General features: G+C 46.0%; 1 protein-coding gene across 2 annotated transcripts in view; it reads left to right on the forward strand.

Moving 5' to 3' along the window:
• The window catches only part of RREB1 (ras responsive element binding protein 1), a 79,455-nt gene that overhangs the window by 41,773 nt on the left and 18,415 nt on the right, over nt 1-19,267 (forward strand). For both annotated transcript variants that reach the window (XM_009990343.2, XM_086608435.1), the window contains exons 8-9: nt 13,032-13,221; nt 15,010-17,752. In XM_009990343.2, the coding sequence (XP_009988645.2) occupies nt 13,032-13,221; nt 15,010-17,752 (2,933 nt within the window). The remainder of the gene's footprint in view (nt 1-13,031; nt 13,222-15,009; nt 17,753-19,267) is intronic.

Consider the following 19,267-nt stretch of genomic DNA (forward strand, 5'->3'; position numbering starts at 1 on the left):
GGATGGTAAGGTCTGGGTTTTTTTGTCAAATATTTGCTTTAGCAATTTAAGACATGTCAATGGAGATTGGGCAGGACAAGGAAGCTGTGATTCTTCCTGGTCAGCTAATGTATTCAAATGCAACTCGCCCTGCCTATCTGGTTTAAAACACACCGTTTGTCCTAGTCCAAACAAGTCAAATGGCACTGTCTGCTTGGCCCAACCTAGCAGAAGATCCTCTGGTAAGCAGAGCAGTCTAGGCTGCTGTTAAGGTGACTCTTTCATCCTAAAGGAAATGGGTTAAAATCCTTGGCAGGCAGGGGCTGTAATCCTCTGGTTCCCAGGGTTCTGCAAGACTGTTTGTAGGATTCAACAAGATGTGCTGAATGTGGCATGCCATTCTCAGTTCTGAGTTCGTGTGACTGAAATGCTTCCTCTTGGTGAGGCTTAGGGTGTTTTTTTGAGTGAGACATGAGGAAAGGAGTATTTTGCTAGAGTATCAGAGCAGATGTTTGTCAAATCCTGGTGTTTCCCTATTACAGAAGACAAGGAGGAAGAACTCTGCTTAAACAAAGTTCTAGCAAACAAAAAAAGCATAGTAGCTGTGTTACGAGCAAAGAGCAGGGAGCAGAACACGCTCCCTCTTTTTATTGCCAGTATTGTAAAAGTAGAGTCAGTTGATCAGGACTTCTGTGAGGCAGGTATGGCATGTTGTGCATCCCAGAGCCAGATGCTCTGGGTCGGGCAGTTGGTTTGCAGCTACCACTTTAGGTAGCCCAGCACACACTGTTTTGTCATGACCAGAAGTAAGTGATGCTCAATCTGCCTAGCCATGCCTTTCTCTGTAAACCACAGGGCAAACATCGGCTCCTTGCAGCTCCCCCAGGAATTAGTATAAAAATGATTGGGACGTCGGCTCCGGAGCGATGTGCCGGGGTGCATTGCCATGGTGGTGGTACCAACCTCCCTTCAGGGATGCAGCCCCAGCAGCAAAGTGCCTGGGTGTGCAGGAGCTTCTGCCTGCCTTCCATGTGGTCCTTTAATCCTGCCATTGTAGTGGTGTTGTGTAAACACAGCCTCTTGCCCCTAGAGCATCAGTCTGTCCCGGCCCCCCTCTGCTAAGTAGCAGAAAAGGTAAGGCTGTCTGGCAGCCCCCGGCTCAGTCTGTGAGCAGCTAATTTCCAGGGTGGGCCATTACCCTTCCAGATGCTGTCAAATGAACAACTTTAAATCACAGGGTTAGCTGTTCAAAGTCAGATGAAAAGACACTCGGCATTGTCTTCCCCAATACTGCTTTTTCATGTAAAGCCCCGAGCGGGGAGCACCTCATTGTTTACTTGCAGCAGAATCAACAATGCTTAATCCACTGATTGTGTGAGAGGGGCTCCCGCTTGGGAGAGTCTCTCTTGATTATGTAAAATCCTAAATCGTGCATCTTTGTCTGCTAATTACGGTAAGAACTGGCCTGCTCTTGGGAGCGATAATAGGGCCCTTTGTCCCGCTGACAATGGGCTGTGGCACTGCATCTCCTTCATGGCATTACCCTCCCTGGTCAGTCTCTGAAGCCCTGGGACCTGCACCCTAATTAGTGACATGAGCTGGTCCCGGCAAGATTGTCTGCAGTCCCCATGAGCGGCGGGAGGTGGCCCGGGGATGCTTTCTGCCCCCCTTCGCCTCTCCACCTGGATTATTTAAAGACGCTGGCTGTTGCCCTGCAGCTGGGGCCTCAGGACACCGTCTATTTTGGTGGGTTTGTATCTGAGCGTGGATATAATTAGCAGAGCGCTGCAACGCTGTGCGGCCAATAGGGAAAACGAGAAACCTCACGGAGTGGGATAACTCCTCTGGAAACTTGTGGCGGAGGGTTGCTGTCGAACATGGTGATGTGCTTGTAAAGGTCGCCTGACAGACAGCCCTGAGCAACATCAGCAGCGCGAGCAAAGGAGACGCGAGGATTTCCTGGGGAGAAACCTCTCGAGGCGCTCTGTGAGATTTCTCCTCGTTCCTTTGGCAAGTACAATGGAACAGGCTTAAAGTAAAATGTGTGGCTTTTAAAAAAGTACATGCACTATAAAATTCCTGTTGGGTTTCTCTGTAACCAGAGCATACTCTTTATATTTCCTTTCCTTCTCCTCCAGGAAGCTTCTTACAGTACTCTCTGTACCAACAGCTGAAGGTTTTTCAATTTTTCCTTCCTCACAGCAGCAAGGAGACTTTTATGCCACCCCTCATGCCTGTGTATCTTCCTGAGGAAAGGAGGGAAGTGGTGATGGCATTGCAGTTACAGCCTTTCTGAGATGTGTTTCAAAATCAGTTCTCAGCAAGGATAGTTGTGCAGTTTGAACATGATTAAAGCCTGAATGTCAGTGAGCGTTACAGGGACTTTCTGATCAAGTTTGGTTCAGTGTGGCATTGCCTTCAGTTACAGGATTTGGTTTTGCTAACTTCTTAGAGGAGACAAGAGACAAGAAATGAATAGTGCAGAGTATGAAAGACACTGTCTGCCTCAGTCACTGAGATGACCTGGTGACCAGAGCCAGTAGATGCCTGTTGCCATGAATGGATTCAGAGTAGATTAAGTTTTTTGACCTTTTACAGAGCATGTCCGAACAGTGGTATAATATATGAAGCTTTGTAACTGGCCAAATCCCAGCCACATTTTCACAAGGTCAGCAAAAGCAGTTCTCTTGCTCCAGGGTAATGTGCTTCTGTAGAACTTCCAAACAAAGAAAACCGAAAGGCATTGACTGTCTACCTTGTTCTTCGAAACAGCCTACCCAAGTTTTGCTGAAACTTGTGAAGTGAAACTGGCTAGAGGTTGAACGCCACCATGGAAAGCTGTTGTTTTGAACAGTTAGATTGGTAACAGGCGTAGCAACAGAAGAGCTCAAGTCCTGGAATGAAAAGTGTCAGGACACCCTGATCATTGGTGTCTGTTGTCATCTGCCTCCAGTTTTGCCAGGGTAACCATTGCGAGCTCTTGTTTATGAAAACACTCCCAGGTGGAAACGCTCCCATGCTATTGTTGTGTCTTGGTGTTACCTGGCTTCACTCAGAAGGAGTGGACAACTTAAACGCCCTAGGAATGGTACCCTGGACTCTGTGGGTAAATTGTTTCACAAGATGTCACAGACAGCTTGTGATTTCATTGGGCTGGTCACCAAGTTTTCCTCTGTGCCAGCACGTCCCCATTCTTCAGTGCATGGTGTCAGATGGTGGGACACTGCAAGGCACCTGGAGCTACGTCTCAATCTTAAATGATTTTAGTCATGTGTATGAGCAGCCCTGTTTAAGTCAAGACAAAAGGAAGTGGGTTTTGAGTCAAAATTATTCCGGCTACTTAGGATATTACATGTTTATTGCCCAGTTACTTGTTCGAGAGGGCAGTTCTGCATATCAGCTTTGGGGAGATAAAATAGCCAAGAAAATAAATTAATGTAAATTTAAAGTGGATGGAGATTATTTCAATCATTAGCACCAGTAGCAAAGACTAGTACAAGACTAAATTTTGTACGAAGCAGCAATATGACCGAGTAAAAGTGCCATGTACAGGATGTAGAAGAAAAAAAAACACCAGAAAAAGCCCCTTAAGTTTAATTCCTTTTTTTTGCCAATGCCTGCTTAAGCAACTTTAGGAATTCACTTATTATTTTTTCTCTCCTTGTATAGTAGGGAATAATCTTGCTGACTTCATTTTTGTGAAGCACGTTGCTTTCTACATGTGGTCAGCCTTTTGTGGGAAGAGGGTGTTAGTGACATTGCAAACTTACAAAAGTGAATGTGTTTGAAAACTAAATGTTGTTTGCGATTTATGTTACTTGTGACACAAAACTATGGGTTCGTGGTGGGGACAGGAAGCTTTTTCCTAGTGGTTGACGCTACTGTTACTGGAAGCAACTTGAAGCATGAATGACAAGAAGTCTTCGTGCAGCATTGTGATATTTCATACTACTGTCACGATTGTTGGTGTGCACCTAGATAAGCCTCATTCTTTGTTAGCCCTTCAAAATACGAAACCTTGTGCTCTTTTAATGCAGCTGGATGATTCTGAGGTGGTTGTATCCTACGCGATTGTTGAGTGCCAAGAGAGAGATGGAGAGTGCTCCAGCATAGACATGTTCACAGGCCTCCTTGACCTTTGGTTTTGGCACACTGTACTTTGGCCCCAATGCTTCCCTTCTTAGTCATTGTTTGAGATAGTACCAGCAAGGATAAGTTGAGGTAGGAACTGCTGCTAGGGTTACTAACTGAGTCATTGCTACAGGACTTGTTATGGCCAAGGATGGAGGTGCACAAGGGTCAGTTTTGTGGCATTGCCGATTCAGCTGACTCTCCTGCTGTGCTCTGCTTTGCAAGCTGCTTGCTTGGTGTCATGCTGATAGGAACTAGGAACCGAATCCTGATCTCTGTTGGCAGCATTTTCAGTGCAGGAGCAATTCTGTGAGCCAGCTGGTGCTGATGAAATCCAGCTGTGGTAAATGCTAGGACCGAAAATATGCTGTGGTACAATGCAACTCTTAATGCTGATAAGGCAGAGGAGAGCGTATGCAAGCAAGCTGATGAATGCATCCTTTTACTGAGCAAATGGAGAAACAAAATCAGTGGGTTGAGTGTCTGGCTGTATGCTGGCTTGCAAAAGCAGAGTAGAACTGCGTTTTAAGTGCTTTCTGAAGTTTCTGTTCAGAAAAAGAGAGATGGGAAACATCTGAAGAGCAGCGCGAGTCCAACGCTGGCCTAGAAGTGGTCAGCTCACATCAGGGAGCTCATTGTGTGAGGAGACTGGGAATCCAGAGCAGCTGGGTAAAAATACCAGATAGTGAATGGACACAGGGAGTGAAGCTCTCATGTGAAACTGTGTGGTGTGTCACATGGTGTTGAATATCTTAGCTCGGTGACAAGAATAGAAAGTGGGTAAAATGCAAGGCTGACTGTAGAGGAAAGCTTCTCGTAAAAGGGAATACAGGAGGGAAGGAGGGCTGAGCCAAAATAGGTTATTAGCATGCCTGCCTGATCCCGATGGCCGGGGTTTGTTTATATGCAGATTCTCCGGAAGTGCTGGCTGCTGCTAGTGTTAGCAGTCACGTCTGCGTGCTGGGCATAGCTCACCTGCGAACACAGGTAAGGGCAAGGGTGTTCAGCCCAGATTCAGCTGCCCCTGCTTGCGAGCCCTGTTGTCGTCAGTGGACGGTTAAAGGATGGTCAGACGCCTGTAGATGTGTTTCTTATGTTACTTGTGAAATGTGGTGTTGCTTTTTTACCATGGTAGACACATACACGTTTTTTTTTAACTCTTGCAAGAACTTGGAAAAAAAGTTTAAAACTGCACAATTACTTGGCTTCCATATTTGAAAGAGGTGTTAGAAAGCAGGAAGAACTTTCCTTGTCTTACCGTGAAAGAATACCAGAGGTCCATTTGAGTTTATGTGCAAAAATAATGACTTTTGTTCTGGTGTTAGTTGACTACTGGCTTGATATGAGCCAGCAGTGTGCCCAGGTGGCCAAAAAGGCCAATGGGATACTGGCGTGTATCAAGAATAGTGTGACCAGCAGGAGCAGGGAAGTGATCCTGCCCCTGTACTTGGCACTGGTGAGGCCGCACCTGGAATATTGTGTCCAGTTTTGGGCCCCTCGCTTCAAGAGAGATATTGAGCTCCTGGAGCGAGTCCAAAGAAGGGCGACTAAACTGGTCAAGGGGCTGGAAAATAAAACTTATGAGGAGCGGCTGAGGGAGTTGGGGCTGTTTAGCCTGGAGAAGAGGAGGCTGAGGGGAGACCTGATTACGGCCTATAAATACTTGAGAAAAGATGGTGGGGAGGTGGGGGAAGGGCTCTTTACATTAGTGATGGGTGATAGAACAAGAGGAAATGGGCATAAGCTTAGTCAGGGGAGATTCAGGTTGGATGTTAGGAAGTATTTCTTCTCTGAAAGGGTTGTCAGCCACTGGAATAGACTGCCCAGGGAGGTGGTTGAGTCCCCATCCCTGGATGTGTTTAAGAATAGGGTGGATGATCTACTTGAGGATATGGTTTAATGGGGATTAGGGATGGTTGGACTCGATGATCTTTTCCAACCTAGAAATCTATGAATCTATGAATCTATGAATCTATGAATGCTGTGCAGCTTGCAGTTTGGTAGCTGTAGAGGACTGTCCTGGTCATGCCTTTTTTTTTCACCCAGGTCCTCTTGCCCTTGTTGTTAAACCCTTCATTGTTATTTACGTTCATCTTCAGCTCTTGCTCTGTGATTCTGTCCAGCCAATTTCTTGAAACTTCTGATTTTTTGGACTTTGACCTTTATTAAGTAAAAAGGTTGTTAGGAGAAAATGAGCTACTTTGTGCAAGTGTCTGCAGGCCATCTCCCATTTTCTCTTTATTTGTTCTTAGTTTCATGTTCATTCTGTTGAAATAAACAGCAGAGTAAGCTACTGCTGTTGCACTGGGACAGACGTATTAAAGTCTGGCACTGTTGAAGTGTTGCTCGTACACACAATTCATTACAGTGTTGGGATGAAGTGAAATCTTTCTTCCTGATTTTCTTTGCTCACCCACAAAAATGTCAGAGAATGCCTTGTGCCCTTTTATTTCACCGTGTAGCAGCTAACTTCACTTGTGTTACTCTGATGGTGGGAGTCATGATACACTGGTACAGACACTGGCTCCGCGGCATGCTGACAAGTTTCTGAGGCACGACATCACCCTGGTTTATATCGGGTCTGCCCTGGCTCTTACGTGGTACTTTTCTTGCCTGGACCACAGCATGGCTGTGGGAATGCACGTAGCATTGTGCATCCCTCTATTAATAGGACTGGTGCAGTGGTGTCAGCCTTTGCTGCACCCAAGGGTGACTGCTTTGGGGCAGAGGATTAAAGGGAGCGATGAGGCATGTTGGTAACAAAGCCAGACAGCCAGTGGGGAGGTGGGAGGGAGGAAAAGTTAAAAGAAAAGTCTTGCCTTTGCTGAGGAGGTGAAGCAGCGTGCACCGAACTTCTGGTGGGCTGTGTCTGTCCCCCTACGCACTGGGAAAGGGGAGGGCAGCCTCTCCAGCCCATCGTGCCTGGCAGGGAGTTGGCTCCCAGTGCTGCTGTGCCGCTTGTGGTTTCAACACTGACCCATGGCATTGGGTGAGGTGGAGAGGGGAGAGCAGCGGGTCCTTCGGGGTCAGCCATGCTGTGATGGTGCAGGGGAAGGAGGCAGGAACGGTCATCGCAGGACAGCGGGACAACCCACAGGGATCCCCGGGAGGGAGGGAGGCAGGAGCGACGTTCGCAGCACTGCTGCTTTTCCATCACTCATCTGCAGCAAGTGGGAGAGATTAGTGCAGCTGTTGGATGTTATTTCCCAGGGCCCTGGGTGTGGAGGCCAGGAAGGGTTTTTCATCCAAAAGGAGATGAGTATCTGGACATGGGTGGGGTTGCACAGGAGCAGAAACCAATTTGCTTGCTCTCATCTCCCTCCTTTCGCCTTGCCCCAAAAGAAGTGAGAGAAGCAAAGGAATCCTTTCCTGAAGCGGAATACATCTGTAAACTTGTAATTTTTGTTTCGTAGGTGGTGAAAGCCCTTAGGTTTAAAACCATCCTATCTCCCTCTCCTCCTCCTTGTCGGCTTCCACCACAGCACACGTTACTGGTGCAGAGGCTGGGAGCCTGCTCCTGTCCCTCGTGTGGACATGAGTCAACAGCAGGGAATCGCCCATCTTTCTCTTCTGCCCAGTTGTATTATTTTTAGGTCAGCATAGGATTTTCTTTTCTTGTAAGGAGGGCTGCATTGATTCTGCAAATAATGTGAGACAGAAAGGATAAAAATGACAAAGGTAGAAATTTTTATACAGTACGTATTAGGGATTTCAGTGGGAGGAGTTAGATGACTTAATAGCATAACTGTGTGATAATGACTTCTATCTCAGGGTATGTTTCATTCTTGTTTTGTTTTCCTTGCTTCTGTGTGTGGCAGTTCCTAAAGAGCACAGACAGGAAAGGAACAAAATGGTACCAAGCTTTTTATTTTACATAAGGCCTAGAAATGAATGCTGGTTTTATTTGGTGACATCCACAACATGGGCTGCATGGGTGAAAACTTAGGTTTTGGTCTGCTCTTGTGTGGTTCCAGAAGTGTAAGGAGAAGAATGCTAAATATCACTTTCCCTTTCCCACTGCCAGTCTCAGGTAATGCAGAGCATCGTGTTTGTTTAATTTCCTGGTAGCAGAATGATGGATATAAATATTTGGCATTTGCATCCTCGCTACCGAAATACAAAATTTTGAAAGAATTCAATGTTTGACTACATTACCCTTAATCAAAATCAAGACTGATTAATTTTGCTCAAAATTTGTCACTGCATTTCCTTTCTAAAATGTCTTTCCTTTTCTTATAGAAAGCAAGCTATTTCCATTGCTGACAAATTGGTGTTGGTTTAGGGGAGAATGTAATGCAAGGCAACGGGCATCGCTTATATATAAAGTTTACTTGCATAGGTGCTGGAAATTGTAGCAAATCCTGGCCTGCCTCTTGAACAAGCTGCACAAAGCATTGACTATTTCTTAAAGCCTGTTAAAATGCTTTTATATCCTAATTAGCATTACAGATTTCAAGAATACTAACTTGTTTTAATAGAAAGCTTTTTAATGGTGTGATTTTACGCAGAGACCGTGTCTGCATTTAAAAAAAAAACCAAAAAGGTGCACTGTGTAGTAATAATTAAACAGATTTGCCTGGTGTGATGCGTGGCCTGAGCACCAGGGTCAGCCTGGTCGTTGCACTGTTGTCACACTGTTGTATTTTGGTTCTGCTTTCGGTTGTAGCAGTTGTGTTTTCTCACCCGCTCGCTCTGTGCACCTCTGCCAGCGAGCCAGAGCCCTGGCGTTACATTCGCGCTGTGCGGGTATGAACGACGCCGAAACGCAAAGGCAGTTGAGGTTGGAGCTCATTTTAAAGTGGTTGTAGCTGCTAAAAGCAGATTTTTTTTTTCCATTTTACTTATAATTGAATCTCTGTGCTTGGAACGAAACAGCTTTCTTGTGTCTGCGCTGTAATCTTAGTCACAGAAAAAAGGAAAACTGTGGCCAAGGCCAGCAATCACATGATAACACAGCAGCCTTTATTTGCTACATCTGGAAACTTACCTTGCAAGTAGAGAGCTTTTATCTCCGCTCAGGTGTTGAGCCATTGCTCGGCCTGTTCTGCTGACAGCCTCAGAACCTGTTCCCATCTCTCTTCTCTGCAGCCACACCATCCGTGTTTGACTTGGCACTACACATGAGCAGACTTGTGAAACTGTAAGGAGAGGGTTTTTTTTTTTTGGTGTTTTGTTTTGTTTGTTTGGTTGTTTTTTTTAAAGTACATCATGAGCAAAGTATTACCATATGTTTCAGATGCTTTATTTTACATGCTGGACTTTTCAGACTTTCCACAATTATTTTTTTTTTTTTTAAAGCAATTTAAGCAAGATGAAAAAATATTCATATCACCTAGGATTCCTTTCTTTTGTCCTTCTTAGGCTGTGGTTTTATATTTAAAAATACTGTAGGCATTGGCACTATCTGAAGATGAGAAGTAGTACTGATGTCAAAACAGAGAAATCAATGGTTAGGCTTCCTTATAAAAAATTAGTGCTTCCAGTTAATGCATTGTTAGGAATGGCAGTTTACCCCATTTTAAATTAACACAAGCCTTAGCCGATGCAGCATGATGCTTGCCTTAACTAGTTAGGTTTTGAATCTGAGTATATCTAAGCTTTTCTTGGAGGTGGTAGTCATCCATATCTGTATCTGCATTGCTAATTGTATTCAAAGCTCAAGTCCTGTCATTTGGGAGAAATTGGGACTCCCTTCCTACTTGATCTGAGAGGGAGGGAGGGAGCTCAAGAAAAACACAAACACACCAAAACAATGTTGTGCACGCACTTGGGCAAACGAGCTGTGTATTTTAAATAGCTTGCATCCGTAAGGAAGACTGACAATCCCAAGTGAGGTCTGCAGAGCTTGAGAGACCTCCGGAGCCGGCGGCACGGCATGGTGGCACCCCTCGGCATCAGGAGCGGCTTTACAATGACCTCCCTCGTCCTTGGCGAGCGCTGCGGGCGCAAGGTGCCAGCACCGGAGAGGCCGCTCCAAATGTCTCCCAGGCAGGGCTTTGCTCGGGCTGTTTTTATTCCAGCTCTCCAAACTGCGGCAGCCTCGACAGGTGTGCCTGGATCGCAGAGAAAGGGGGGGCATCCACGAGTCCCCCCTGTGGTCCAGCTCCTGTGTGATCCTGTAAACTGTGGCACCAGGAGAAGGTGCTGAGCCAGGGCGCGGTGTGTTTATGTGCCCTGAAGTGCCTGCATCTTGAGATGACAGGCATGATTTATCTGAATGTTTCTTTTTGCAGCCAGGAGCTTCTTTTTAACTGAATGGAAAAAGAGCTTAATCCTTTCCCTGACCTCTCTTTTTGCTTGCTGCTTCTCCACTCATAGCAAGGAAAATAGAAGACTAAGAAGGAAAGAGAAAAATACAGAGAGCTGTTTAATTCTGTGCATTATAAAAGAGAGAAAGTACATACTCCTTTTTCAAGATGTATGACTTTTGTTTTGGAGGAGGGAAGGCAATTCCCTTTGCATGGAAAACCCCGTTTTTAAATTGCAAATTTTTACTGTCCTGAGGCACAGTAGTTGGTACAGGTGTCCTGTGAAGGACTTTCACACGGCTGCTGCTCCGAACGATTTACTCCCAAGTGCAGCTTTTGATGGGAGCCCTAAATAAACCACTGATTAAAATTAGCGTGTGGCACAGCTGATGGAAGTGAGGGAGTGTGAGGCACACCTCTCCGCTGTCTGCAGGGGCTGCTTGCCCAGGACCACTGGCTCCTGCTTGGCCCAGATCCGGGGGTTACCGTGGCAGGCACCAGCTCTCCCAGTAGCTCTGTGGTCCCATCAGTGGTAACCGTGCCTGCCCCGTCACGCACGAGGGGATATGGCCACTGCGTTGGCTTGCTGGTCCATGGAAGGCCAGGCACATCAGGGACCCTGGAGCTGCCTTGAGACACCCTGAGGTGAGGGTCTGTGTCCCTCTGCAGAACAGCTGGCCCCACAGACCACCGGCCATGCCCCCAGTGGTGCAGGAGCGTTGCTTGTAAGCCATATGCTGGTGGTCCAGGAGGAGCGTGCCAGAAGCACTGCTTGCTTTTGTGCAAGGCCTTTTCATCACCTCTGAAAAAGAATTTCTTTCAGTAGCCTGCAAGTTCTTCAGGTGACTGCTCTAGCCCTTTAATGCCCTCCTTACCCCAGTGGTTTTGGTGGTTATGTGTTTTTGTTTTCACTGAAGATGAAAGCGTTGCATCGCAGAATAGGCGCTGCCAAGTGAGCTGGAGGAGAGCCGTAGATCCTGGTGCTGGAGGAGCCCTACGAGTTGGCATTCCCTGCACCCCACCGGAGATTGTTGTCATACTTAGCAGGCCTCTTTAAGTAAACGTTTGCTTTGTAAATGGCATTGGTTTGGTATTTAATGGAATGCAGGGACTATGCTGGTAATAATTATAAAGGTAGGATGCAGGGGAATTGACAGGAGAGAGAAAACAGATGAAACCTCCAGCGCATAATATTTATGTCCCAGCCTTCTGGGTATGGTGATAACAAAGGCTGTGTTACATATACTTCACACTTGCTTCTTTCACCACTCAAGAGACTATGAGTCCGGTTGCTTTGTGGGTGACTTGATTATCTCTTCATTTTCAGGGAATAAAAAAGGTCTGTGGAAGTTTATGTAGTGATAAAAAGAACAACAATGGGAGTTTGTTAGGGACAGGACAGGGAGGGAGTGGTTTCGGGAATTTGTCAGAACTCATTTCTAATTGCAGGATGTTTTCTTAATGAGTAGGCACATGTCCTTTTCCTTGATGTGCAGTGTGAAGACAGTATGGGGAGAGCTAAGGCAGGGGGAGATGTGAAAAATTCCTAGCACATGTAATATTCTCACTAACAAAATCTGACTGACTGCTTCACGTTTACTGGTGTTTGCTTGGGTGATACTCACACTTTGGTTGTGAGCTGGAGCTGTAACCACAAGGAACTATGTTGAGTGAAGCTGCATGTCACTCGTTGAATGCAGAGTGGACATGACCTGTCGTGCTGCAGAGCTCAAATCCCAGATATTTGAAAGGCGATAGGCTTGTTTGTTGACGTGTTGACCAAATGTTGCTGCGTAGTCCCTACCACCTGTAGCATAGTTGCATTTCCAGTACCTTTGATTGTTTAATGCAAGTCTGCTTTATGTGAGAAACTTTTGTTTAGCTGAATTTGGGATTTGAGAACTTAAGAAACACAAGACATCATAGCAATAAGGTGTGGGTAGGAAAAGACGTTGCTTCTGCGTTTTTCTTTGGGACACGCTGACTGGGAAGGGGATGGATGAGAGTCAGAAGCATTGACCCTGTTTCAGGTCTTCCTCTTTTGACCCTCCTCCTTCAAGGAGCGCTAGTTTTTCTTCTAAAACAGTATATTTCTCATAGCAGCTTTGAGAAGAATCACTGAAAGTTTGTGGAAGGGCAGTGCAGAGAAAGTGCGTACACAAGTATTTGGGTGGTGTGCAGTAGTATGTTTTAAGCAGTAGTTTAAAAAGGTGCTGTTTATACGTTTGCAGCTGCCTGCTGCTTCGGTTTGATTTAGCCTCTCCTTGTCACTGATTGTTTAAAATATCTTTTATTTTAAAAGTACGTTGTAGTGAAAATGAAATGGTGTAAAACCATTGAAATATTTTATGTTGGACTATGGGAAGGTTGTCAGAGGGCTGTGGTCTCAGCTGCCACTTCACCGTCTGCCCACGTGGGACACTCAGTTCTCATGCACTGTATTCTTTGAACTTCCAGTGAACTTAATAGCCAGAAACTGGTAGCAAGTGACTGTGACTGAAATGACCTTTCTGTGGTGATAGGTTTTTGATGTGGTGTGGCTTCGTTTTGCATTTAGCAGGTTCTTAGTGTCGTGGGGCGAGAGGAAGGAGGCTGGCCTAACTCGAGAGGAATGCAGTTCTTAAGCTTGCAGCAATCAGTCAGTCATTTCTGGTTTACTCCTTTCCTTTCCAGGTGTGACATCTGTTGTATTACCTTTCGTACTCATCGGGGCTTACTGCGCCATAATGCAGTTATCCACAAGCAGCTTCCCAGAGATCCCATGGGAAAGCCCTTCATTCAGAACAACCCTTCGATTCCGGCAGGCTTCCACGACTTGGGATTCACGGACTTCTCCTGTAGGAAGTTCCCCCGCATTTCTCAGGTATGCTCTGTTCTTCATAGCTTGAGGTACCAACTGATGAAGTGCATTCTGAATTCATTGGAAGACTCATCTTTGATGAGGCAGAGATTGGGTGTAGAATATTTTGTGGAAAGCACATTACCACTCTTTGTGTAGGCTTCACACACTTCCTGCCTTTCCTTTTCCTTTTTTCATCTAAAGAATATTTGGGGAGGGGGTAAGGTGTCAGCATTCCAGTGGATAACTATTGATGTAAATATCTATAAAAATATTTTAAAGGAAAACTTGAGCGGTTTAGGGCCTGACCCTTTCCAACCTGCCCATTAGTTCTCGCCTTCCCCAAACCATCCCACATTTAAAATCAATAGGGAGGACACATGGTAAGGAAGGAATTATTTATTTTAATTTACTGTAACAAGAATGCAGTTGTAGTGTGAAAGATTTTATCGTCAAAAACTTTGGGAAGTCACCTTACTTACTAAACGGTGACATCTTCAGTAACTTCTTCACAAAACAGTCCCAAGTACCTTTTACTACATTCCTTACATGAGTTTTGGAGATGTTGCACCTTAGAGGGTAACTGACTGGGGAAAGGCAGAGAGATGGTCTGTGAATATTTTTCTGAGAGCAATAAAGCTTTCTGTTGGATGGTATTGCTCCCTCTGTCAAACCTTGCCTGCCTCACTTGCTTTGAGTCTTGATGAAGCTGCTTACTTCATTAAAAAAACCACAAATAAATCAACAGCATGATCCATCAGGACCATGCTTACTCAGTGTCTGCACTTTTCTTGTTGTCTTTGGATGAAAGCACATTGATTTCCAGCTCTTCTGGCTGCAGGGTGGTAGACCTTGAATTTGCTGCTGGTCCAGGGGAGCATGTAGGTAATTCTGTAACTCTAGTAGAGTTTTGGTGTAAAAATTACAAAATCAGGAGAAGAGAGAACTTTTTAAACAACTTGGGTTTATTTCATTTGTAATTAATGGCAGACATTTAAAGTTATTAAAGGATTTAAATGTTGGGACTTCCCTTTTGTAGTAATTTTGCTTGCACTGTGAGGCAAGACCTACAAAGTATCTGAACAAAGTGTGTAGAGTATATAAACATCTTGCCAGCCCTGTACTTAATTTATCACTTGTGCTCTTCTTCGATGTGGAACCTTTGCAACATGTGAGCTATCTAGGTGACGTTTAAATATAGCATTTGGATTCGTGGTCATTTTCAGGGTCAGGTATAAAATCCATTTGTGAGTTTAGTATTTTTCTTGAGAGCATAAACATGATCAGACTTCATTAACCAAAAGCCTTGGGCTCTACGTTTCATTGATTTGCTTTTGGGGGATGTTATTTTGGTTGGCTTATGTTGTTTTGCGTTCTTGGATGCCATTTTGGTTTTTCTCCTCTCCTCCTAGTTTCTTTGTAGTAATAAAGCTACAGGAGGTAGTTTGACTGCCCAGCTTACTGAAGTTTGCTGTATAGTCTACTGAGGCTCCTGTCCTGTCAGTGCAGTGAGAGAGGTTTCTGGAAGGGAAGTTCAGGATAGAAAAGTATTTGAGAGTCTGAATAGCCCTCTGAAGGAGTTTGTCTTTCTAGAAGGGAACTTTTGGAGAATCAGCCCCTAATTTAGATATACCACTTAGGTGACTTAAGGGCTATGAAGTGGGAATATGCCCATGCCAGGTAGGTGATGACTGCTCTAAACTCCTTAACTTGGGCAGTGGAAGAGAGAGTGAGCTGGTTTTGTTTTGCAGCAGCATGTGATGCCTTTCCAGTTTGAGATGTCTACTCTAAACATTTTTGCACGTCTTGCAGGTCTGGTGTGAAACGAATTTACGAAGGTGCATCAGTGACTTCCACCGATTTATTTGCGAGACGTGTAACAAGGCATTCCCCATGCTTTCAGCGCTCAAACTGCACACAGAAACTCATGTGATGGATCAGGGAAAAGACAAGCACAAGCCACAGTCCACGACCCCACCCGGCGAGAACCCAGACCAGAAAGCCTTCATGGCATCCTTGGGCCTACAGTACACCAAAGACATCAAGCCTGTCAAGCAGGAGGACAATACACAAGATGAGGTCCAAGAAATGCAGCTCAGAGCACTGAAGAGTAACCTACCTCAGGAACCCGGCAGCGCTGGTCTGCTCAGCCTCTCTCCTCTGGAAGCTGCCTCTATGGGAGGGTCATTTTCAGTCCTTCCCCCTACAAAAGACAACATAAAGCTCCTCTCACTGCAGCCTTTCCAGAAGGGTTTTATCATCCAGCCTGACAGCAGTATTGTGGTAAAACCTATCTCCAATGAGTCTGCCGTTGAGCTGGCAGACATTCAGCAGATCTTGAAGATGGCTTCTTCCGCTCCTCCTCAAATCAGTCTTCCTCCACTTTCTAAGGCACCTTCTGTCCCTGTGCAGTCCATTTTCAAGCATATGCCACCACTGAAGCCAAAGCCTTTGGTAACGCCCCGAACAGTCGTTGCAACCTCTACACCTCCTCCTCTTATCAGTGCCCAGCAAGCCTCCCCTGGCTGCATCAGCCCAAGCCTCCCACCTCCCCCTCTGAGGCTGATCAAGAACTCAGTGGAGTCCTCCTCCAACTCTCACCTCCCCCAGCCAGGAGCCAAATCGAGTCCTTCCTCGCAGTTGCTCCTCCAACCCAAAGTAGAGCCTTTAACTCAGCACGAGATGAAGACTCAGCTGGAGCAGGACAGCATCATTGAAGCTCTCCTGCCTCTCAGCATGGAAGCCAAGATCAAGCAAGAGGTGACAGAAGGGGACCTCAAAGCCATCATCGCAGGGGCAGCAAACAAGAAAGCCCCGACCATGAGGAAAGTTTTGTATCCCTGCCGTTTCTGTGACCAGGTGTTTGCCTTCTCTGGTGTCCTGAGAGCTCACATCCGTTCTCACTTGGGTATTTCCCCGTACCAGTGCAACATCTGTGACTACATCGCAGCGGACAAGGCAGCACTGATCCGGCACCTGCGGACGCACAGCGGGGAGAGGCCTTACATCTGTAAAATCTGCCACTACCCGTTCACAGTGAAAGCCAATTGCGAGAGGCACCTGCGAAAGAAACATCTCAAAGTGACCAGGAAGGACATAGAGAAGAACATCGAATACGTCACCAGCAATGCCGCGGAGATGGTGGATGCCTTCTGCTCCCCAGACACTGTGTGCAAGCTGTGTGGCGAAGACCTGAAGCATTACCGAGCCCTCCGCATTCACATGAGGACGCACAGCGGCTGCCAGAAGAAAAAGCCGTTTGAGTGCAAGGAGTGTGGCACGGCCTTTTCGGCCAAGAGGAACTGCATTCACCACATCCTCAAGCAGCACTTGCATGTGCAAGAAAGGGAGATTGAGAATTACATCTTAGCGGTGGACTGCAGTGCCCAGGAAAGCCAGACAGACCCTCCTTTGTTGGAAGACAGCACTTACATGGACCACAAGTCCATGACGCCTTTCCTGGAGCCACAGAATGGCTTCTTGCTTGGGACGTCATCTCACGTTCCCATCAAACTTGAACCTGCGGGCAACTTCCCGATGGATTTTGACGAGCCGTTGGATTTCTCTCAGAAGAACAAAAACCTGAGTGCTGTGCAAGTGAAGCAGGAGAACCTGTTTGGCCCTTCTCCCCTGTCCCTCTACGACTGTTCCATGGAGCCCATCGACCTGTCCATCCCCAAAGCCCTGAAAAAGGATAAAGATGATGTCCCGTGTGAAGCCAGGAATCAAGAGTTGGCTGCTTCTGGGAACAGTGATAAAGCCTATAACTGTCTGCAGTGTCCTTTGGGTTTTGGTGCCAATGGGAACTCAGAGAAAAACAGGGCTGTCAGACATCCCCAGCCACTGAAAGGTTCATTGCATTTGACTGTCCCGATCATTTCCCCGGCTCTCCTTGGCAATTCTGCCTTGCTGAGACCCTTGAGGCCTAAACCACCACCGCCACCTCTCTTGCCAAAGCCTCCAGTAACTACAGACCTGCCACCGTTGGCTTCCATCGCACAGATCATTTCATCTGTGTCTTCTGTTCCCGCTTTGCTGAAAACGGAGGCTGCAGACGCCGGTCCCAAGGCAGTGAGCAGCTCCACTGGGGGTGACAAGTCAGGGAACGCCAAAGCAAAAGTGACAATCGTGACCGCCGTTCAGAGAGACCCCAGCCTGCCCAGTGACCTGACTCAGGTGTGTGATCCAGAGCAGTCTCCCATTGTCGATGCTGGGTTGACTAGGAAAAGAGGTAGAAAGAAAGGAACGAAAAATAAGCCTAAACTTAGCAGTGGTGTGGATCTGGAGTCAAGCGGGGAGTTTGCCAGCATAGAGAAGATGCTGGCTACCACAGACACTAATAAATTTAGCCCGTTTCTGCAGTCCACTGACAATTTCAAGGAAGAAAGCGGCAGAAATGGAACAAGTGAGGATGAGAAGGAAACTGCTGAAGATAAGCTGCTGAAAAGGAAGAGCAAAGCTTACTCAGACTGCCTGCAAAATATCCCCTGTCCTGACTGTCCTCAAGTCTTTCCATGGGAAAATTCCCTGAAGCGACCCAGGCTCACTCACACAGGTAAGAACGCCTTGTGCTCACAGTGGGTTGTAGCCCCTGAGGATGTTCCTCATGGAAGGGCCTCCCCACGGAGGAATCTTCCTTTCTTGTCCTCTCTCTGATGCCAGAATGGTTATTTTGCAAGCCCCTAGCCCTTGCTGCTGTATAGTGGTGGTGTTAAATTTTTCAGGGATGGAATAATCTCTGGGCCTTTGAGTATCAAGGGGGCAAATTCAACTGCTAAAAGCCATTTGACTTCAGTGGCATAACTTAGTGTACCTGGGAAAAGATTCTGGTTTCAGGTGTTCTGTTATTATGGAAGGTCTTATCTTGACGCGTGTGTTGAATATTTCATTGTGCCCTACGTGGTTTGTGCGACTGCTTCCAGTGACTGTTTGTCTGCATCAGTAATGATAAAAAGATCCATAAAGACGAGAGCAAATAAGTATAGAATTGTGACAGAAAAATAAAATAATATAGTGTACAGCATTTTATTTTTCTTGCGGTGGCTTTTATTTGACAGATCAAAGGAGGATGATGTGAGAAACATCATCCTGAGCATTACGTAGTAGCTTGCCTCTAGGAAATAGTTCTTCTCAGTGCTAAACAACTGAAGGTGGGCTTATGCCCTTAAGGTGTGGAGATGTGTATGGAATCTTTAACGTTGTGCCACTGTATAAGGAACCTCAAACCTCAAACCTGGCATAAACAAAAGAAGGAATTGGGGGGGGGGGGGGGGGGCGCATTTATTCTAGGTTTGGGGTTATTTTTCAGCCTTTACTATAAAGTAAATACTGTGTTGAATGCTGTGCCCATTCAAAGTTCACTCCTTTTTCCACCCACGCTGTAATACAGTAATTAGTAGATTCTCATCCTGCTCGGAGAGAGAGAGGACGAAGCTCTACTTGCTGTTGCTCCTTATAAGTCAGTCACAGTCGTTGATCTTATTTTCTTCCTTATTCAATCTCAACTCCTGGTGTAAAGAAAGTTAAGAATATTCGTGAAGAAGCTTTAAGGAATTCAGTACAGCCTCATAAGTGATAAGATAACTTAATATTTTTTGATGGAATTGAGGTTTCATGAAGCAGCTGGTTCATACCTGTGCTAAAGAGGGAAACCTGAAGAGATAAAATAGGTTAAAAAGGGAATAAAGGGAATCTGAGCTGGAGAGCAGTCCCTGTTACTGTTTGCTCTGGGTGACGCGAGGGCATAACTTGCAAGGTGTCAGTGCAACAGTGAGGCTATTGTTTTCTGGCCCACAGAGACCAAATTATTTCGTCTTTTTAAGCTTACAGTTTACTTTCAATGGTGAAGGAGAGCTCTTTATTCATATCAATTGTTTTCTAACACCCTGCTCTCCAAAAACACCCGTATAGTTACCGAAGAACTGTTCATGAGACAGAAAACAATAGAAAGGCTTTTCCCAGACAAAGGGCTTTGACCTGGTTGTTGATGGCAGGCTTCCAAGGTGGCAGCACTGGTGTAACCCTTAACGAAGTCAGGAAAATGCACTCGGCCATGAGTTGTACTGGTAAA

The sequence above is a fragment of the Tauraco erythrolophus genome, chromosome 3 (genome assembly GCF_009769465.1).
Source record: "Tauraco erythrolophus isolate bTauEry1 chromosome 3, bTauEry1.pri, whole genome shotgun sequence".
In the NCBI taxonomy this organism is placed as follows: Eukaryota; Metazoa; Chordata; class Aves; order Musophagiformes; family Musophagidae; genus Tauraco; species Tauraco erythrolophus.